This window comes from Boleophthalmus pectinirostris, unplaced genomic scaffold (assembly GCF_026225935.1).
Source record: "Boleophthalmus pectinirostris isolate CB_2022bp ecotype Guang Dong unplaced genomic scaffold, ASM2622593v1 HiC_scaffold_3, whole genome shotgun sequence".
Taxonomy (NCBI): domain Eukaryota; kingdom Metazoa; phylum Chordata; class Actinopteri; order Gobiiformes; family Gobiidae; genus Boleophthalmus; species Boleophthalmus pectinirostris.
Window position 1 is genome coordinate 13,153,356 of NW_026571299.1, and position 22,329 is coordinate 13,175,684.

At 38.5% G+C, this 22,329-nt stretch overlaps 1 protein-coding gene across 2 annotated transcripts; it reads right to left on the reverse strand.

Annotated features, from left to right (window-relative positions):
* Nucleotides 1-2,731: 2,731 nt before the first annotated feature.
* Nucleotides 2,732-21,005, reverse strand: rbl1 (retinoblastoma-like 1 (p107)). Of its 2 annotated transcripts, none has more exons than XM_055160748.1 (22): nt 20,699-21,005; nt 18,716-18,852; nt 18,064-18,267; nt 17,125-17,189; nt 16,871-16,999; nt 15,105-15,268; nt 13,751-13,815; nt 12,848-13,016; nt 10,872-11,038; nt 10,472-10,584; nt 10,291-10,394; nt 10,048-10,185; nt 9,133-9,297; nt 8,405-8,567; nt 7,950-8,165; nt 6,997-7,178; nt 6,117-6,293; nt 5,881-5,952; nt 5,709-5,796; nt 5,333-5,472; nt 4,739-4,903; nt 2,732-3,910 (listed from the first exon to the last, which is right to left on the reverse strand). In XM_055160748.1, the coding sequence occupies exons 1-22, from the start codon at nt 20,858-20,860 to the stop codon at nt 3,716-3,718; spliced, it is 3,180 nt and encodes a 1,059-aa protein (XP_055016723.1). In that variant the 5' UTR covers nt 20,861-21,005; the 3' UTR covers nt 2,732-3,715. The 2 variants fall into 2 exon arrangements, with proteins under 2 accessions (XP_055016723.1, XP_020784066.1); XM_020928407.2 differs by having other exon boundaries at nt 18,719-18,852; nt 20,699-21,003.
* Nucleotides 21,006-22,329: the final 1,324 nt, after the last annotated feature.

Here is a 22,329-nt window from a genome sequence, read left to right on the forward strand (position 1 = left end):
TTTATGATGATTATTTATGTTTTGATTTGTTTGTATTTGGATTTTAATGTATTTCTCATTCTGTAAAGCACTTTGAATTACTTTGTGTTTGTGCTATACAAATAAACTTGCCTTTCCTTAAGTATTGTAAAAGTGTGTGTGGTTTTGTACAGTTGGAACATGAAAACTAACACATAAAATATTTCAGAAGTGAGTGACTGCGTATTTAGTTCCCACTGACAGGATTACACTATCTACTACCTACTGCCATTGCGCCCTTTTGCAAGACACACACACATAGTTTTGTCCATACGACTCACTAGAATTTGAACTGAAAATAACAAATGGACTGAGAACTTGAAATATTATAGCGCCTTAAATATAAGTTAGAAGTTATAGCCTATCTTAGAGCTGAATAACAGTTCTTCAGTATTTGACAGTAGTTCTATGAAGAAGGATGAGGACTTCTTGCTATAATCTTCGCTCCTCCTTAGTTTGAAATGAAAAAGTAGGAACTCTCATCTTCTGGATAATTTTAATTTCATTTTCCAATTACCAAAACTCCACCCATTCCGCTTTGGGATTTCACTGTGCTCTGGCAAAAATGTCTGCGGCAAACGACCAATCAGACAACCTCAGTGTCTTGCCCGAGGACACAGCAGCTATACTAGTGCGTGTAGGAGGAACTGAACCAGCAACCCGCGAGCTATAACTGAGCTGTTAGCCTTAATTCTCGCTCCAATCTCATATTTAATTAGAAAAAGCTAGAAACCATTCATCATAGTGTAACATTATCCTCTCGAGAAAGTGGTAGAATAGATAAGAGGGGAAAATGACATTGAGTTATTGATTTGTTTAACCACAGACGTCATTTTTGTATGATTAAGGGCACAAGTGAATCATTTATTTAACAAAACGTAGATTAAATATTGTAATTGCACAAAATGATGAATGAGGAAAAGGGTTACCAAGGAGACTGGCCTGACAGAGATTTGAGAAGAAGTAAATTGTGGAACACTTTGCATTGAAGCACTAATTAAAATATGAATTAATGAATGAGATGTTTTGAAGTAATGGTATTTATAAGGTTTAAGTGGATGGGTGATGAATTATCCATAGCAACAACTAGGTTCTCAATCAAATTTTTTACAAACAGGAAAATATATGGACTTCCGAGTAACCCCAGATCTAAACCAGGTCTTAGATAGGACTATTCGAGGTCTAAACTAGGACTCAATTAGATCTAAACAACCACACTATTGCTATTTTAGTTTGTTAGTAGCAAAAATGTGGACTAAACTCAGACTAAAATAAAAGGGTAATAAGAGTAATATTTTTCTCTAGTCTCCAAGATTATGCTATATTGCCGTGTCAGGAATGTTCCACAGTAATGCATTAAACTTATCTATTTCCATGGAGACAAACAGATGACACGAGCAGGGTTACAGGTCAGATCTGTGGAAAGGTGATCCCGTTCACAGAAATAATGCATGTTTATCAAGCTAGAAATGTAATCTCTCTAAGATTGCAAGATTGGACCAGTGCCTTGGAAGAGATCTGTAATCAAAATTTGGCTTTTTTTCTATTACTTGATCCAGTTTGTAATTCATATTATTTTTTCACCACTGGAATGGAACATATTTCTAAATGTCTGTGGTTTTGTTGGGTTTCAGATGGCTTCACGGCATTCTAAAAGGCCAGTCATATTTTAAGAGGGGGTATTATCGAAAATACTTTTTTGGCACTTTCTACCATGTTATAACCGGCATCACAAACATGTCTGAAGAGGTTTTAGATGTCATCCATGCATGTTTCAGTAATTTAGCGCATTGTTTCCCAATGACTGGTTTGCGACCTCCGGTGGGTTGCAAGAGACTTTTTTTGGGTTGCCTTGTCCCGATCTACATGTAGGTCTGCAATATACATATACAGTATATACATACATATAGGGCTACATTTGATGTCCAAATAGGCTCCTTATGGATACTGCTTATTGCTGGTTCAGTTACCAGTGTTTCCTGTAGCACTTTATAATGGTTCCCGTCTTGACTATGTCCCTCCAAACCATTCTCGCAAAACTACGGTCATCACACTTCTTCTCCACGCACCCCCTGCTCCTCACTTTTGCGGCAGCACAGCTTTGCCTAACCAATTTTCTGTGGGAAACACTGATTACTGTTTTTCACTGTTGAGTAACACTAATTGTTCAGAGAGACACGATCACTCAGTCAACAATAAAATATCCTCATTAATGTTCAATAATGGTCACAAACTTTTAAAATATGGGTCTCCAGAATAAAAGTTTGGGAAACACTCTCTTTTGATTAGCTGTAAGATTCAGTCCAATGCTCAGCCCACAAGCCAACATCACCCATGCTCCATAAATACACAAAAGCATGATACAAAACTGTACACTACAACTCACAAACCTGATGTGATGTGCAGTAGTTTGATTAATGAGATGTATACACCAATTGTGCTGTGACAGCACTCTGAAGGGGGAGTGAGTTAGCACGGAGAGCGTCAAAAAATGAAACTTATAAAACAATGTTGTTTTGTTGGAATATATAGCTTTTTCACCCCCATAGAAGTAAAATACTCCCCTCTTTAATGCCATTAAAATGAATACTGTTAAAATGCAGATTTTTGTTGTAACAGAGGTGGTTTTGAGATTTAGCCTCTAAAAGAAATGATCAACATTTGTGAATTTACTTTTTGAATAGTTCTTATAAAAATACAGTGTAGTCAAAAACAACATTTATAAAGGAAATTTATTGTAAAACTTGTCTTACAGAAAATACAGTTGTGCTTTGTTGAACATGAGTGTGAAGTGTGAATCATTATTGCCTTTTATAGTGAAAAAATAAACAATTTCAATTACACCAAGTCATATTTCCAACACAGGACTCGTATTAGTAAAACAGGAATAAAAGGTTGTGTAGATGCTACACAATTACACACAAATATGCCGGTGATCAGCATTTTGACATACAATTAGCCCATAACAGCTCGAGACAAGAAAGTACAAATATTAAAATACACATTGTCCTGCAGCACAAAGAACTAAAGGAGATTAAAACTGGATTCATTCATTTGTTAAAGACAACTATTTACAGGTTTTAGAAGGACCAAAATACAACAGTCTGTCAAACTAGATGTATTCTCTGGAATAAAAAGATAAAAGGAAGAGTAAAATGTTATTGCTGTTAATACTGTGCTTAAGTGGTTAAGGTTTGGTGTAATGTCAGTAGCTGGTGTGAGTTTTGCTAATTTAATAAAAGTAATTAGAAATCTTTGGGGGAAAAAAATAAACTAAGAGTCAAATGGTCTGTTATTTTAGTTCAATGTCAAATTGTCAAAAGCAGCGAATAAAACTCCACATAGCCCAATATTGTTTAGCATGTTTTGTATTTTATATCAAACATTTGATACGTGTCATAATTTGACAATATTGAATATATTTGTGTTTGAAGATGGCAGCCTTTTTTTTGTGGTATAACTTGACGAAAAATTGGAATTTCAGTTTATCAATTTACATATTTGGACTATGTAGTTCTTGCTGTTTAAATTTGGTACGTTAGTAAAAGAACAGATGAAAAACTGTTTATAAAAGGACGACATTCACATAGTCACATGTCCCTTAGGTCATAGTAGAAAGACAATAAATATGTAGAAACCATAATACTTGATTATGTTAAACCCAAACCCAACACTTATCTCATATAAATACAAGGGCTCAGTGACTCTGCCTCTCGGACACCACGTCCTGTAGTCTCTTCAGCAGAACATCAGGACTGCTGCCGTTCTCAGGACACACCCTCTTACTGGGAGAGTCGCACGACGATGACATCGTAACGTCGCCATCGATGTTAAAGGCCCTCTTACGGCTCACACAGCCCTGACGGATCATACGGTTTATGTCTGACAACTCCTGATAAGCAGAAAAAATATTTTATTATTACTTACTTACTTACTACTATTATTACTATTACTGCAGCTTAAATGGTCTTATTACACAAAATTGATTCTTGTACAGGCCTGTCATGATAAGAAATTTTCAAGTTCAATATACTGCTATAAATAGTAAAGTAAATATAGACAATAAACGATAATATTAAAACAAATTTATACAACTGACACAATAGCTCAGTAGCTGATTTAAACTACAAAAACTATTCTAAATCTGCAATATTGTTGAAAAAAAAAAAAAAAACATGAGCTGCCAAATAGCCAATTAAAACACTTTAGTACTTAGTTTGCATCTTAGAAATTATTGATTAAACTTTTAACAGCTTAAATCTTATCGTACAGCCAAAACGTAACCACAAATTTCCCTTTAGTGCAAAGAAAATGTACACATGATAAAAATATTGTTCCAGCTTTCACATACTGAATGATAAGTCGATATAATAATTATCGTGACACCATGTTAGAATGCTGCTAAATCCTCCAAAATATACCTGGAGTTGTGTTTTGTTTCATTCACATTTGTTTCACTTGAGTAACACTGCATTACTGTCTAGGCTGTTTACATCTCTCAAGCTTAAAATGCTCTGTTCCAACTTGTGATGTCATGAAGCGGTAGTTTTCAACTGAACAGCTACCTTTTGCCCTTTTGTTTAGTAGAGATTTCCATTCCGGAGCTGATTCTAGTGAAGATGTGTGGAGTTTAAAAGCACAGTGTAGCACTTCCTGTACCACATGACATCACAAGGTGGAACAGAGAATAACTTAGCCTAAATATGCAGGGTGTGCTTACCTTCGAGGGGCTGTTGTTGATGCGGTAGGTGTAAGAGTTGGGGGACAGACAGCTGGGGGAGTTTTTGTGAGGAGACACATACAGAGAATGTCTTTGAGAAATCCTCCGAGGAGACAGAGGCTGCGCTCGCACCGAGGGGAACGGGGACAGGGGCGGGGCATCCGACTGAAACAGGAGAAGGTACAGAAATGTTACTTGAAGGCCTGATTTGTCAGATTATATCAAATAAATCAGTTTACTCATTAATTGTCCCATTTACTGAAAGTATGCAAAAATAAGACATGGTTTATTTCACAATTCAAAAGGTTGTGAATTAAAAAGTGTAACGCAGACTTTTTGGATGGGGGTCCGGCACCTGCTTGTTTCTATGGACATGTCATTGCTCTGCTTGGAATGTTCCACAGTATGACATTAAACACCTCTACCTTACATTTATTGAATTACAGGTGGTTTTATAGCTCAAAAATACATAGAAAAACTATACTGTGAAACATTCCAAACACTCCATGGAGACATTTGACAGATCCTACACCAGAAAAGTTACACAGTGCACCTGTAAAACAACTGTTAATAATATACTGTATCTGTAGTTACCTTGTTGTCATGACTGGCGTATCTGAGGGCAAAACTCTTCATCTTGAGCACAAACACGGAGTTGTAGAACTGGATGAGGTCACCACGCTCCTCCTCTCCTGATTGGTCAGTCCCCGAGCCCTGACTGCTCTTCTCCGCAGCTGCATTTAGACACAAGACATTTTTATTTGCTTTTTAATCCTTTTTCATTTAAATTTTTTTTAATTTACAAGAAAAGTATTCACAACCTGGAGCCAGTGTTTCTGTGGTGCTGTGCCTAGATGCTATACTTTATAATCCATATCATCAATGAATATCTCTATTATACACCATTGTTGTGCCGTGGTCTTTGCTAGTGAATATTGTGAATAATATGGTATGCAGTGTATGGTCTTACATTCTCCTCCAGAGGCCGGGTCCACCTCCATGTTTTCATCTGGCACCTGCTCTCTGGAGGCGCGACGAATCAGAACGCTCCGGTACACCTACCCACACACACATATTATTAAACCATCTTGTTCCAAAGATATTCATTTAAAGACATATTATTTGTTCCTGCTGTTACTTACATGGCTGTTGGCCTGAGGTTGGCTTCGGTAACACTTCATAATGTCCTGAAAGGTGTTTGCCTCTTTGGTCACCTATAGAAAATGCAGAAAAAAAGAATTGATCTGATAAGAATCTGAAAGGTTCCCTGAAATACATGTTTAGTCCACAATTCAATAACATAGTGTAAAATAGCAATTAAACATAATACAAAACAATTGAAGAGTAGATATTTAACTGAACATGCTTGGCCTGTTACCTTAGAGATGATGTAGATGCTGCAGAGGAGCAGTTGGTCCAGATGTCTGTCCTTCATGAGGTCGGTGCAGTGAACCAGAGCGTGTTCAAAACAGGTCCAGACCTTCCCCCTCAGCTCCGAGCTGACGTCCAGCTTCAGACAGAGGTCACGCAGACGCACGCTGGCCAAATGGTACACCTGCACATGGACGAGACAGTTACTACTACAAGTTCTGTAGAGGTGAAATGAAAAGTAAGACTGCAGCACGTGACAATGAACAAATCATAAAATCTTCAAATAGATCAAATCATCATATAGATTACATTTTGGTCTTCATTATGATAAAAAAAAATCTGATCAGCTTGGGTAATATGGGAAATAAACATCAAGAATGAGAGATCCTGATTTTTGACTGGATATTTTCCTTTCAAAAAGAAATTCCATTGGCTTTGAATATGGATTTCATGAACATAAACAAGACAAGACTTATAAATGAGTGGCCTTCAAAGTCAAAAGTTTTCATGGACCCAAGAGCTAAGTAGTCCTGACATAGCTAGAATTTAGTAGTAGTCAAGTTATCCATTTGTTAAAAAAGTGACAACATTCTCACACATTCACACAAACTATTGAAAGGAAATAGATTATCTTAGTTGAGCTGACAAAGAATACAGTTTCGGTTTAATGAGATTAGACCCAGTAATTACAGTTAATAATTATAAACCAGTTTAAAAAAGTTTGCATTTTGACAAATTACTATAAAATTCATACCTTGTCCCCTGCTAATTTTAAAGTTTGGGCAGTTTTGAAAGTTCTGTCCAATGAAGCTATCCTATTTTTTTTTTTTTTTATCGTTCATATAGTGTAGATGGAACACTTGTGAATATTCCTGTGACTTCTTTACCTTCCTAAAGAACAGAGCCAGTGAGCCTGTGCGCCGCGGCTTCCCTGCCTGGGGGTCAGAGGTCGAGGGGGCCACGTTGACCCGACTTGGGGACGTAGTGAGCAGGAAGTGCGCAGTGACTGCGTTTGAGGGGTTCACCTGCTGCACTGGGATCAGCGTGATGGTGCGGTCTGTATTCAAACCTGAAGAAAAAAAAAAAAAAAAAAAAGACTGAATTGTATCCATTTAAGTAGGCTAGTAATAGATAGTCATCTCTGGAGTATTGCCAGGGTAATGTACAAACTTCTGTTGACTGTTTTGCTGTTTTAATTTATTGCTTAAGTTGAGATAAGGCTAGAAGGTGACACTTTACTCTTCCAATTGTCCTCTCCAAGGCTTCGAATGCTTGACAGGTGGAATCAACCAATCATAGTGAAGTCTGAACTCTCAGAACAAGGAGATCATTTTATTTACAACTTATATATAATAATATAAAGATACCAAGTGTAAATTAATAGTGATAAAATTGAAAATGTAATGTGGCTCCAAAAAATTCATGAATGTAATTACTATTGTGGGAACCCAAAACTTGTTTTTATTGTCTTAAAATTGAGGAAAAAGATAACTAGTTAATTTTGAACTGGCTATTTCAATATTTTGTCACACTTTCCAAATGCATTCCTAGCATTATTCACCAAAATGAGTTTATAAAAATCTCATTAAAACTTTCAGAGGACAGAGCGTAGTTTTGCAGTCACAGTAATGCTAACAACTAGCATGCCAACAGCGCACCAGAATTACTTTTGTGTTTACAGTCAGTACAAAACACTTGAAGATGCAGACAGCACACTGGCAGGCTCAATTTAACCATAACAGATTATTTTATATCAAGAAGAAAAATATATATAATCCATTGTGAATCAATTTGTAGGTAATACTGACAATATTTATTTTTATTTTGGCTCTGATCTTACCTTGCAGTACCACGGTGCCTGGTGTGGGGGGCTGGGGGGCGATCTTGAGCGTACTGGTGGATCCAAAGGTCAGTCTCTTAGCAGGAGACGGCATCACGCTCCCATTGGTCGTTGCCCCCGTCGACGGAGGATCATCGCCGAAAAGACGACGCTTTGCACTTCCTGCTGCGGGGGAGCTGTATCTGTCATGGACGGTCAGAGGGGAGGCGGGGACAGCTGGGGACACAAAAAGAAAGAGATATTTAAAAAATATGGACCAAGTTTACCATCAGATTGTAATGCTGTTTGTGATTAAAAACATATATATTAAGGTTAAAGTACGCTTAAAATTTACCATCTACGTTTGAACCATCTGGTAGTAATATATAAGCTGCTAAAAACTGGGTAACCTTAAGTATCTTGGAAAAAAAAATGCAACAGATTAAAATAATAATAATAATAAAAAAAGTCTTTACTTTTGACTGAGCTGCCAACGGTGGTTCTGAATTCCCTGATGCGCGGGTGGATGATAGGGGACAGGGCGACCATGGGCAGGTGAGACTGTTGCTGGGATGAGTTTGAGGAACTGTTCCCCCCTGTGGAGCTGGAGCCAGTGTCCAGGCTGGAGGAGAAATTCACCTGGAGACCACACAGACAGGAAAATGGACATGAAAGTAAATCAGAAAGTCAAATATTTTCACAAGAGAACATTCGATTCCATGCAGACAGTTAGCACGTAAACCCGGTGGTTAGTGGCAAACTTGCAGATTTAGAGATGGTAGTTATAAAATGATGAAAAATTATGATGAAATATAAGCTGAAGAAACAAAAATGTATTTGTTCTAGAAAAATGATAATTCTTCCTGCTTTCATTACCTATCAGCAATTAAAATAATCGGCGGAAACTCAGTTCAGTATCCAAAAGATGCTCTGAGTCTTGAGATGTTCTTTCAGATCACCTTTCATTAACTTTCTTTGTTTGTCTCTTCATGTAAAGTGCCTTTGCATATCTTGAAAAGTGCCATACAAGTGTTATGTATCATTACTTTATTGGTTGTAATATTCCAGAGTATGGCATTAAACATATCCATGGTGCATCACATTCCATTACAGGTGTTTTATTTTCTACAAAAAACCTTGAAAAGCATGATTTTCAACTCTCCACAGATCTGAAAGCGTAATTTTGTGTCCTGTTGTCACTGACCTCCTCCACAGTGGGCACTTTGTTGCCCGCGGCCTGCAGAGCGGTCCACAGGGCAGAGTCTGAGGTCCAGGCTCGACTCTCCAGGACCTGCTCCTCGATGGAGTTTAGGTGCTTCACCATGTCCCGGGACAGGCCCTCCTCTGCTCTGATGAACACCTCGATCACCTGCATACAGGAGAGAGATAGGACGGCTTTAGGAGTTGTTTTTAAAGACTACCTTTGACATCCAACATTTTATTGTTGTTTTATGTGCTGCTGATAATCTAGAACAGTGTTTTGTTTCTGTGTACTTTTTATACTGAAATGACAAATTCTGTTTCTGACTGTAAACAAGTATGAGCACAGGAAGTAGAATTGAATTTAAACTTTAAAATTAAGTGGCCAAGCAAACCTGTTCACAGGGTAACAATGTAATAATTATTGTACATAATTTGTACAGCCTGTTTTATTCCTTTGTAAACGTTTAAACCAAGATACATGTTTCTATTTCCTCTATTGTATTCTTCCATGTTTACAGATTTTCTAGTTTCTTTCAGCATTTCTTTTCATTACACTGATCACAAGTTTTAATTAGATTGTCTCACTGAAGATAACTTAAAATGGCTTTTTTCCATATACATTTCCTTGAAAGGTACACATTTTAATCATTGCCATTTAACAATGGCGTTTCTAAATTTCTTTCTCCAGTGTTGGGCCTCTGCTTCAAATCACCTGTGATTATTAACAGGACTTTAGACCAAAGCAGATCATTAACCAATAGAAATAACTGAATCCTGCTATAATTTTATATACTCTTTTAAATCTTGTAAATTTGTATCAACATGATCCATTACATCATCTAAACGTTGCCTGTTTTGTCAGTTACATTACACTTAGTTTCTTATTTCCTGGTGTTGTCAGACTGGTGAGACTGACCTTGAAGAAGTAAAATGGAGGTAGTTTAAAGACGTTGATGATCCAGGGGAAGGTCCTCTGAGAACTGTACGAGAAGAGCACCACCTCCAGACAGCAGGCCATCAGCGAGCAGTGGAACATGTCCTGCTCCAGCAACACCTGCAAAATACAGAACACATCTCAAAAATAAGTCAAAGATACTTCTCACAAATCCAAGACAAAAAAAACTTAATACACTAATTCAGCGGACAAGAGAAGCCTTACACTCATGTCTTTTCCCTGTAGGCGTTTGGTCTCTTGAACCATGACATTTTCTAGGATCTTGTAGTAGAGGATTTCAGCCAACTTGAGTCGATTTTCTGCAAAGTCTGAAAAGAATTTGCAGATTCAAAGATAATTCAACAACCTCTGATAACACTGCACACTGTATCTACACTCTACCTACCTATATGTGATCCTGGAGAGTCGTCAGAGTCGTTGGTGTAATGTTCTTTGAAAGTTTGTCCCAATGTTTTGACTCGAGCCAAAATGCCGTCTGTGGGATCTCGGGTGCAGGACCTTTAAATATAAGACAAACATTAATTAGCACAATGACAAATGGTGTGAGTTCTAATCAAGATTATTTTAATAGCTGTTACAGGGATTCAATGTTTAAAGCTAAATGTCTATTTAAAAAAAACATGTTAATTGAGCTGGGCAATTTTCTGATAGTAAACACAAATTAATTAAAAATAAATTACAAAATGTCCATGTAATCCAGTTTGAAACTTAGCGTGAATATAACCTTCTTCTTCAGACTTTTTTGTGTATGAAGAAAGAGGCAAAGAACAAAAAGCTAAACTAACTTAAATATCTGAAGTAGGTTTTCACTGGGGGCTGTCCTCAAACGGGCCACCATACTCTGCAGCCGGCTGACACTCTGAGTAGCAGACGACACCGGCGTGACCAGGAGGTCCTTCTCCTTCAGGTAAACTCGCCCTGTCAGAGGCGTAGAGGGCGCCAGAGATCCCGACTGTGGAATAAACGAGAGAGATTATAAAAAAAAAAAAGGAAAACATTTAAAGTTATATGCCTGAACACAATTTTATAATTACAATAGGGCGATAAATCAGAATAAATGTGACTAGACAACTACTAAAAGAAAGTGTAATCTTATTTTGATCAATAACTAGACCAGGGGTGTCCAAATTTTTTTCATCAAGGCCCACATATTTAAACACAGACGAAGCAGAGGGCTGATCGAGGGCCGTAGACTGATGCTCAATACAGTGAATAATTGAAATATGTGCATGTTTAACATGTTAGAATGAGCCTTCAGTCTTTATTCATGCAAAGATCCTTAAAACCACACACTAAATATTAAATATTAGCTTCATCAAGGTAGATTTTCAAAAAAATTTGCAGTAAAAAGTAAGTTTTTAATTGAGGCAAAATAATTTGGGCCAATTCACCTGGAAACCTGAGGGCCAAGAAAAATTTGTCTGACCCCCAATTCACACCAAAGTGCAACGGCGCGTAAGCACAGCAGCACAGCACACGAGCAGCAGACGCTCAGCTTTAGAACTCCATTTTAACTGGTCTGACAGTGTACACCGACAGTGTCATACGCGCGTCCAACGAGCGTCAGTCGCTGACGCGCTGCTCGAGATAGGTTGGAGTTCTAATTTTGCAGCGTCAACGGCGCGTCTCCAAGGTTTTCAGCAAGGAAAAGACAGGAAATAAACACGCGGTGTCAAAATAAACTTCCGATGCCCTTTCAAAATAATTTAACCAAAGTCAAGACAGCGACGTAAACAACGCGCATGTGATTTACGATGTCAGACACCAATTCTACAAGGACTCAGGACTAACCCAGGACTAACCCAGGACTAACCCAGGACTAACCCAGGACTAACCCAGGACTAACCCAGGACTAACCCAGGACCAGGACTCACTGTCGAAATGTACTCAGAGGTCCTTCCGTGTAGCCCCAAGTGTCCGCGGGCGAAAGGACCAGTGCAGAGCTTGGAGAACAGGTAAGTGCAGCCGTCGCGCTTTTAGGACACCTGCTCCGCGGGGCTCAGGGTTCGCTATCTCTCTCTCTCTCTCTCTCTCTCCAAGATTAGACCTGGTTTAGACCTGATTTAGTCCTGGTTTAGTCCTGGTTTAGTCCTGGTTTAGTCCTGGTTTAGTCCTGGTTTAGACCTGGTTTAGACTGGTTTAGACTGCTTTAGACCTGGTTTAGACCTGGTTTAGACCTGGTTTAGACCTGGTTTAGACCTGGTTTAGACCTGAATTAGTCTTGACCTGCCCTTAAAATTCCAGAACGTTAAAACTCGCCCGTTTCAGCGACTATTTTCCCTTATCCATCGGTGCAGGACTCTGTATCAACATATAAACGTATAGGCCTTATTACCTGGACGGACATAAGATTTTAATCACACTCATAATGTATGTTAATTATACGTGATTTTATCTTATTAAGGAAAAAAAAACTGAAGTGTTTAATGTGCGTGTTAATAGATTTAAACCTCATTAAACGCAAATGCGTTGCAGTTGTACACTTAATTCACAATACAGCTAGCTACTAGTGATATTAGCTATCACATACAAACTTGTATATTAAGTTCTACTACTACAGTTTCAGCAGATGCTCCCCTTTGGTAATGCTGCTCAAAATGTATTACTAAAATATATATTCAGCATTTAAAATTTTCTCTTCAAATCTGGGGCATAATTAGACAATATTCACAAAATATTTAGAAACATCTGTCCAATACGTTTGCTACATACTCAAAACATGGGCTGATTTATTTTTTGAGGGGCTAAAATCCGTGTGTACCTTCTCGAAGTGTTGTTGAAGTTGGCTGTGCGCTGCCGTGTGGAGAGGTTCATGAACTGCTTTTCTGGGAGTCCCAATTTCCTCATCGGCATCTGCTACAAGAAACACTCGCTCATCGAAGTCCCCCACTGTCAGAACGTACTCCTCATACTCCCGGTTCATGGCTTTACTGAAAGACAACAGCGGAAATGTTATGTAATATTTGTGCATTAAAAGTGCACTGCGCAAGATTTCTGGGGGAGGGTCCGTTATGGAATGTGCCATGGTTTGACTAAACATATCCATTTAGTGTTTATCCATTATGAGTGTTTCTATTGATCAAAAATACAGTAATTCCTCCTATGTATTAGAGCTGGGTATCATTAAGAAGTTGGCGATACAATACATATCTCAATACAGTGCATTTTTGGTTTGATACGATATATATTTCAACTCGGTTCGATATGGGTCAATAAAAAAATAATGGCTAAATCATGGCCACTTCTTGTGCCAAGTTCATATGAAACACAAACATTTTAATCATCAAAACAGTGAAAATGTGTCACATAAATGAGTTTCCTTCTTCTGAAGAAACAACAAAACTATAGCACTGTAACAAAATAATTTAGTAAAATATACCAAAAATACTCAATACTCGACTTAGCAATATACTGATACAGCAGTACCTGATATCGATACTGTATCACCATATTAAATGATACAATAGAGATATTTCAATATTTTTGCACACCTCTATTGCATATAGGAGCAACTCTCCACAGATCTGAATTGTAATGTAGCATAGAGCTGTAACCTTCTTGATATATGATGATACAGTATATCCAAGGAGACCCGCAGGTTGCGGACCGTCCAGTAGAAATGTTACACAGTGCTCTTTTAAGATGAGGAGATATTATGACTTACTTGTTATCAATAAAGTTGTGAGGGTCCAACATGTCAGTCAGATAGTCCTCATTTCCCCTGAGGATCTGAAAGAATGAAAATACATAATCACAAAATAATTAATATTTACAACTACAATGTTTGTTATGGCAAAAAAGGAAATAATGCTTTAGTTTATACTAAATGGTTCCCCCTACTGGTCAGAATGGATTTTTACAGTCACTTTACACCTTGACATTTCAGTGTGAACGCAAACCTGCATGAGCCAAACTGAGTGACGCTCTGGTGTAAATGAGTGGCCAGTGTTACAATAGACGTTTTCTCAGTATTCACAACTTCCTAACCCTGAGGAGGAAGGTAGAGGAGCCAATGTACCTGACAAAACTGAACCCTAGTTGCCACCGCTTTACGTTGCAGATAGAAGACACAGGTTTTTCTCATGCTCATGATATGAACAGGCCTCATATGAAAGTTCAGAACCTCCAAAATTCACTCACTGAGCTAAAGAGGCTGCACGAGCACTAATTCATGACTGTCTGCAGGTTCTGGGGTTTAGGTAATGACCATTCAGATCAGAGAGAGGTATTTTGGGTTTAAACCAACTGGATTTAGTGTTAGGATCTTGCAAGCAATCCAAATGAGCTGTGAATTGTATACTGGCCTTCCTATCACTCCCACAATATTACCCATATTAGTATAAATGGGATTTTTTTTTTTTCGATATTGGTCAGATATTGAAAATTTTGCACAAATATTTTTCCTGCACTGCTCCAGTCTGTGTGCATTCATGTAACATTCACAGTTTGCCATCAGTGCACCAGATTTGTCTTTTTGAACAGAAACATGAGTGAATATGTTAATTTATATCTAAATAATATCAATAAATACATATAAATAAATAAATAGTGTAATTATTTTTACAAAAGCGAAAAGTTAATTTTTAACATCACTGTAATAAAAATATTGTAAATTTGGTCTTTGCAATTGATTTTAAAAGCTTAATATTGGTATCTGTAAATATCGGCCATTCACTATCTGCTCAAAACAAAACAAAAAAAAATCCATAAAGACGAACTAAGAACTAAAACCAGGACCTAAACCAGGACCTAAACCAGGACCTAAACCAGGACCTAAAACCAGGACCTAAAACCGGGACCTAAACCGGGACCTAAACCGGGACCTAAAACCTAAAACCGGGACCTAAAACCAGGACCTAAAACCAGGAAACCAGGTCAAATATCAAGACTAAAAAAGGACTAAAAAAGGACTAAAACCAGGACTAAAACCAGGACTAAAACCAGGACTAAAACCAGGACTAAAACCAGGATTAACCAGTATTTAACCATGCCGTGAAAACTCCTGGCTTAGCACATACCCCTTTGTCGAAGAGCTTCTGGATGTACGGTCTAAAGTAGTGCTGTTTGATTCCTTTGGCCTCCACCACCAGCCCATCGTGGAGCTCACACAGTCTGTCCAAAACACATGGAGGAGGTTCATCCAGGACGGGCCCATCCAGCAGCCTGTACTGAGGAGGGAGGCCTGCGCACACAAAGGGCACATAGAAGAGAGGGACATATATTAAGAGCTGCATTGTGTAACTTGCCCGGTTCTGGGTCCAGCATCTGCTCGTTTCTATGGATACGTCATTGCTCTGCTTACAATGTTCCACAGTATGACATTAAGCTGTTCTACCTTACATTTGTTCAATTACAGGTGGTTTTATAGCTCAAAAATACCTAAAAGAAACTAAGCATTCTGATTGTAAGTGGGGTTGTCTCTCCAGAGATCTGATCTGTAACTTGGTCTGGTTTGATGATAAAAAGGTTTAATACTAGGGGTGTAACGATATCCAAGTCTCACAATACGATGTCGTCACGGTATGAACCTCACGGTACGATATTTATTGCAATATTTTGTGGAGCAAACAAAACTGTTAATATGCTACTTTTTCCTCTTAAAATGCCTTGACAAGACTTAATCCAAAGAACTAAGACTTTAAAGTGCTTAGAACTGTTATTTCTTCTTGTAGTCTACAGTGAAATGGAGCAAAGGATCATGGTCTATGCAGTTCCATCTGTCTTTTTTTTAGCTGTTGCTGCACCATAACTCTTAATTTAAGCAAAGAGACTTGTAATTCGATATATTGTGATGCTCCACGATATTATTGTGAGAACTTGACAATATGATATCACGATATTTTGGTTACTGTTACATCCCTATTTAATACCACACTGTGAAACATGCCAGACAAAGCAAAAAGAATTTGATGGACCCTTCACCAGAAAAGCTACTCAATGCACCTTTAATGTAGAGTGGTTCATTGTATCTACTGTGTGTGTAGTTCAGGTTGTGGAGAATAGTTCTGATGTGGTATGAGTTGACTTTGGTTTGGTCCTTGTTGAGTTTTTTTAAATCATAAAATTTAAGCATGAATGAGCAACTTTTTAAAAAATACTGCCATTACAATTTTAGATTTTTCAGACTATCCATATGCAGACGATTAAGTATAAAGAATGAAATGTGGCTAAATGACTGAATAACAAAATATATGATGCCAAAACACTGCACCAGCTATTAGATTAAAATTTCATTAGTTGGATTTTGTTCAAAGTGCAGATGTCCAGAAAAATTCATATTTGATAGAACAAGGGATGTACCAAATCAAAGTATGATATTTATTGCGATATTTTGGACAGGTTAACAGAATTGTACATATGTTATTTTTTCCTTTGTAAATAACTTGACAAATCTTCAGTGTGAATCACCACTATCACATTCCAAAGAAGATTTAAAAGTGCTTATTTTATTATGTAGTAAATTAAGTAAAGGATCATGGCCTATGCAGTTCCCTCTGTTTTAATACTATAAGTAAAAAACCTTGCAATTCGATATATTGTGGCAGCTCACAATATTATTGTGAGAGTTTTGATGATAAGATATCACAATATTTGAGTTACTGTTACATCCCTAGACAGAATACAAGAACCAGAAGAATTTTGGTTGCTTGTAGAGGTCTAAATTTCAAGGTTAGCAGCTTTTCTCCATAATAAAGTATTTGGATAGGATATTTGGTTGCTTGCAAATGACTTAAACCATTGCAGTCTTTGCCAGCTGTCAAACTTGAAGGATTTGGAGGTGTACCTTTGAATGTGGGGTTGATGAGATCTTTCCTGTTTGAACAAAGCAGAGCGTTGCCAAAGACCAGGTCCAAACAGCAGAGCAGTAGGTGATACGAGTTCACCAGGTCATCACCAATCATACGGAAATTCCCTGCAAGTACACAACAACACTTTATCAACTTTTCATGTAAGAACTTCTAAAGGACAACTTAACTAAAGAGGGACAGGAAAGACCTACAGAGCTAGAACCATAAATGTTAAAATCCACGTTTGTACCTTTAGTGTAAACAAACAAAGTCCAGCAGAATTTGAACACATCACTGATGTGACAGGGCAGCCGTCTGTGGAGGAACACAAATGCAGGGATTAGTTCATCATTAGTTAAAACACAAGAACATTTTGAACCATGGCTGCACAATGTATGGAAATAGATTTGAAATTGATTTGAGTTGATACAATTAACAAATCAAAAAGAATACAGTTATTTAGATAATACAAAGGTCATCTGAAAACAACAAGAAGATCCTCTCTTTTCTATAAAAAATGTTGTTGTACTTGTAATTTAAACCTTTACAAACATGTTTTCAAATGTATGGCTATTTTTTCATTTATAAAAGAAAATTATAAAGATGTCCCTAACCTGGTCTTTCATTGTTTTCTCCAACAAGCTCCTACAGCTCCACTCAAACAGTGAGAGATACAGGACTACACTCATACCATACTCCATACAGCTGTACAACATCTCATCTTTATGTAACAGATGACTCGTCAATTATCATATAATCTTTGCACCGTTTTCCTTACGGCATCTTGTATATAGAAGTGATATTTTTATTACGTATTTTCTATTTTACTTTGATTTGTTCATATACATCTATATAATTACGTCTTATTTAACACCCGTCTCTTGCCATTTTTATTGTTACTTATGTATTTAATTAGAGTTATATTCTTTAGGCTTTGTTTTTATAATATGCTGTGATGTGTGAGCGACTGTGTCCAACTAATTTCCCTTGTGGATCAATAAAGTTTGTCTAAGCTTTGATATTATTTACATGAATGAACAGAAATTTACAAATAAGATTTCAACACTGACAAAATGCTGAAAACACAAATGAAAGTTTCATCTACTCCATAAACCTATAGTAACAATGCCAAATCAATAACCAAAATCTACTCTCATATCATATTTGAGCACTGCTGTCAGGACCTCACCTGTGTTTGCGGCTGCGCGGCTGCCGTGGCGGCTCAGCTCCCTGGGGGTTCTGAAACATGTCCATAAAAATGGGCTCAAACTTCCTGAAGATCACAGTGGAAACCTCAAAGTTCCTCTCTAGACGGTCCATCCTCAGCCTGAAGTCCTGCGGCAGGTTCGACATGTCCGCCCACTTCTTCATCTTTGAGAAGAACTGGATCAGGCTGCAGAGAGAGAGAAGGGGAAAAGGAGGAGGAGAATGTCAAGTGGGATAAAAGCCATTTGAATGTGACAATTTGACAGTAGAGATAAGGCCAGGCAAGTTTATTTGTATACCACAATTCGCAAGTAAATCAAAGTGCTTTAAAGAATAAGAAATACATTATTATCACAAAACAAACTAATCAAAACATAAATAATCATCATAAAAATTAACATTAAAAGAGAAGAGTAAGATGTAAGTGTAAGATAAGAAGGGATGTCTATAGCAGGGTTGTCTTGTTCAGTGTTTTATACAACACTTTGGTGGCACAAACCTTCCTTATTCATATATCAAATATATGGCATTGGTTACCAAAGCCAATGCATTATCATTATAATTTATTGATTTAAGATTAAATATAATTCTATACAATTATGATAATGCTGGTTCATTAGTCCAATGCAGAGCACAACCTGAGTTTGGAGGAGCGCAGGATCCTGGTAAGAGACACACAGTTCCCCTCCATCAGGCCTTTTCCCACAGTGGGAACAGAGCTTTTCCTGCAGGCAGCGTACAGAGCACAGGCCAGCCAGTGCACCACCTCCCCCTGGAACACAGAAACAAATCACAAAATATATTATAGGAGTGACACATTTTATAACAAAAACAACCATGCAATATATAGTTCATTACTCATTTGTTTCGTTTTCACCATCTTTGTTCCTTTTGTTTGCGGACTTGACAAAGGGCAACGTATCGAATTAACAATATTCTTAATGTTTTGAGGATATGCAAAATCTGAAGAACATATTATATGAAACAGATCAAAGTTCTGTTATAATCTTTCAAACATACTATATTAAAAAAAAAGGTTTATATCAGCATTTTTGAGGCATTATACGATCCTTTCTATGTCTGGGTGATATAGTCAAATAATAAAATCTGTTTTTGCACACTTAATGAAAGTCAGAAGCGTCTGTGACTCTTTGGGGTGGGGAAATTTTATTGAAGTCACTTTTCTTTCTTTTTTTTCCATTGCCAGTTGTTTGATTCAGTATGTTTCAGTTATGCTGTGTAAAATCAGGAGTAAGCTTGTTTCACGACAAACCTCAGTTTCCCAATTTTTTAATTTTTCTCAATGTTCATCAAAACGTGAATTAATCCAATTCATTTGATTAATTGTACTTTCACATGTGTCTATTACTTTAATTTTAACTAACACATAAAGACATTTCAAAGACAAAGACAGTAGCACAATTTCTTTTGGGTCCTCAATGTATGTTGTGATAATGCGGAAATATCATTATATTAATTTTAATTCAGTATATTACCAACCTCTACTCTATAATATACAATGCAGTAACATTTCAGCGGGTTACTGCATGTAGCCACAATTCTAATGCTATTTTGAACTGTGCTGTCATGAACAGAATTAGACTATTTTGATAAAAGGCAACAACAAACTAAACATTGGCCACATATCTAGATTAATGTGCAGCTTAAAAAAAAAAAACTATTTTAGCTCAAGGCTTCCCCTCTAAAATTACTCGAAATGTCCAGTATAAAATAAGAAGCTGTGTGAAATAGGCTTGCTTGGGTCTGTAGTTTTCAGGATGTGATGTAATCCTGCGGTTGCACTGTGACAGCTGTTTGACTCACAGAACAAGCAAGGACATGTCAGACCAGAGCTCAGTTGACGACAAAATAAATAAATAAACATTGTTCTTAAAATGGTCCTATATTACACAAAATTGACTTGCAAGATTTAAATCATGTTAGAATGCCGTAACCTCATCAAATACATGTCTGGAGTTTTGTTTCATTTGCAAATTTAAGAGTAATCTTCATTATTAGTCAGTCTATATCTCCAAAGCTTAAAATGCTCTGTTCCAACTTCTCATGTCATGTAATGGTAGTTTAAGTTAACAGCTACTTTTTACATTTAGTTCAGTGAAGATTTGCAAATTCCGGGCTGATATTATCCAAAATATTCTAGTGAAGGTGTATAGAGTTAAAAACACAATGGACCACAATGACACACAATAACATAACAAGGTGAAACAGAAAAAACTCAGTCTAAATATGCAGAATTTCATGAACATGTCTGAATGAAACAACACACAACTCCGGGTATGTTTTTGATGAGGAAACAACAGAAAATATCACAAAAATAATAAAAATAATCGCTTTTAAGCACAAAAATAAGATTATAGACCGGTCAAACAGAAACTATTCATAAAATGCTCTCGGGAACTCCAGTGTTTTGCATGTGAAAGACGAGACCATGTTGATAACAAGCAGCAGCTGATGGGACAATGGGGGACGCCTTCCACTTTAACACTTTACTGTTACGCGTGGGTTATTTTGGGACCAATAGCGAACCGTGCGCTCGTCGTGCGTAAAACGATTAAAACTCCGGCATCGCTAGCGGATTCGGCCTCGTATTTGCGTACCTCCAGAGTGTACGTGTTGCAGATGGCAGTGAAGTTTTCCATGGCCTCTGTCGCGGTTTGTTCGTCCAGGTTTAACTCCTGACAGAGGGCTTCCAAACTGCGCCGCGCCGAGCTCTCCTCCATCCTGCCGCTCTCCGAATCCGACGACTCCTCTCCCCGCATCCGTGCCCCCGATCCTCCGCCGGTCTGACGTCAAAAAAAACCCCAAAAATAAGGTAAAAACGGGTAAACGCGCAACCAAAACACGGGATCCCCTCACTCCTCCGTAAAACTACAACGACGCACGCACTTCCGCATACACTTCCCACAATGCAGCGGTTTGGCGGGAAAAGCGGGCAGCGTAGGCCAATCAGAGGAGGCGCGCGTGTGGTTTACTCCTCCAATACGTGAACGCGCTGTAAATGGCGCCCTCTGCTGGACACTGCTGCGTAATACAAATCGTGTCAAAAAGAGAATAACACACTACATACCTCTCCGTTACAGTAACATTGAAAAAAATAAAATAAAAATAGGGTGATCAGACGTCCCTATTTACCCGGGACAGTCCCAAATTTGAGTCATGTGTCCCCTGTCCCTGCAGATTTACACAAACCAGTGATTTGTCCCAGTATTATACAAGAAATGTCCCAGGTGTCCTTATTTTTTGACTAAATAAACCAAGACTAAATTGAGTTTAAACAAAAACAGGACTATAACAATTTCTGTGTAATCTGATCCCTACCAACAGTAAAGAGGAGCATAAATTGTCGTTTGTTTAGCCAAAATACAGAAAACCGTGTTTGCGAATGACCCTAAAGCAAAAAAATGCAGTGACAGAATCCATCCATCCATCCATTTTCGTCCGCTTATCCGGGCCGGGTCGCGGGGCAGCAGCCTAAGCAGGGACTCCCAGACTTCCTTCACCCCAGACACGTCCTCCAGCTCCTCCGGGGGACCCCGAGGCGTTCCCAGGCCAGCCGAGAGACATAGTCCCTCCAGCGTGTCCTGGGTCTTCCCCGGGGCCTCCTCCCGGCGGGACATGCCCGGAACACCTCCCGAGGGAGGCGCCCAGGAGGCATCCGGAACAGATGCCCGAGCCACCTCAACTGGCTCCTCTCGACGTGGAGGAGCAGCGGCTCTACTCCGAGCTCCTCCCGTGTGACTGAGCTCCTCACCCTATCTCTAAGGGAGCGCCCAGCCACCCTGCGGAGGAAACTCATTTCGAGCGCTTGTATCCGCGATCTCGTCCTTTCGGTCACTACCCAGAGCTCATGACCATAGGTGAGAGTAGGAACGAAGACTGACCGGGTAAATCGAGAGCTTCGCCTTTCGACTCAGCTCCCTCTTCACCACAACGGTCCGATACAGCGACCGCATCACTGCCGAAGCTGCACCGATCGCCCTGTCAATCTCACGTTCCGTCCTTCCCTCACTCGTGAACAAGACCCCGAGATACTTGAACTCCTCCACTTGAGGCAAAGACTCCCCACCCACCCGGAGAGGGCAAGCCACCTTTTTCCGGTCGAGAACCATGGCCTCGGACTTGGAAGAGCTGATCTTCATCCCAGCCGCTTCACACTCGGCTGCAAACCGCCCCAGTGCACATTGCAGGTCCTGGTTCGATGAAGCCAACAGGACAACATCGTCCGCAA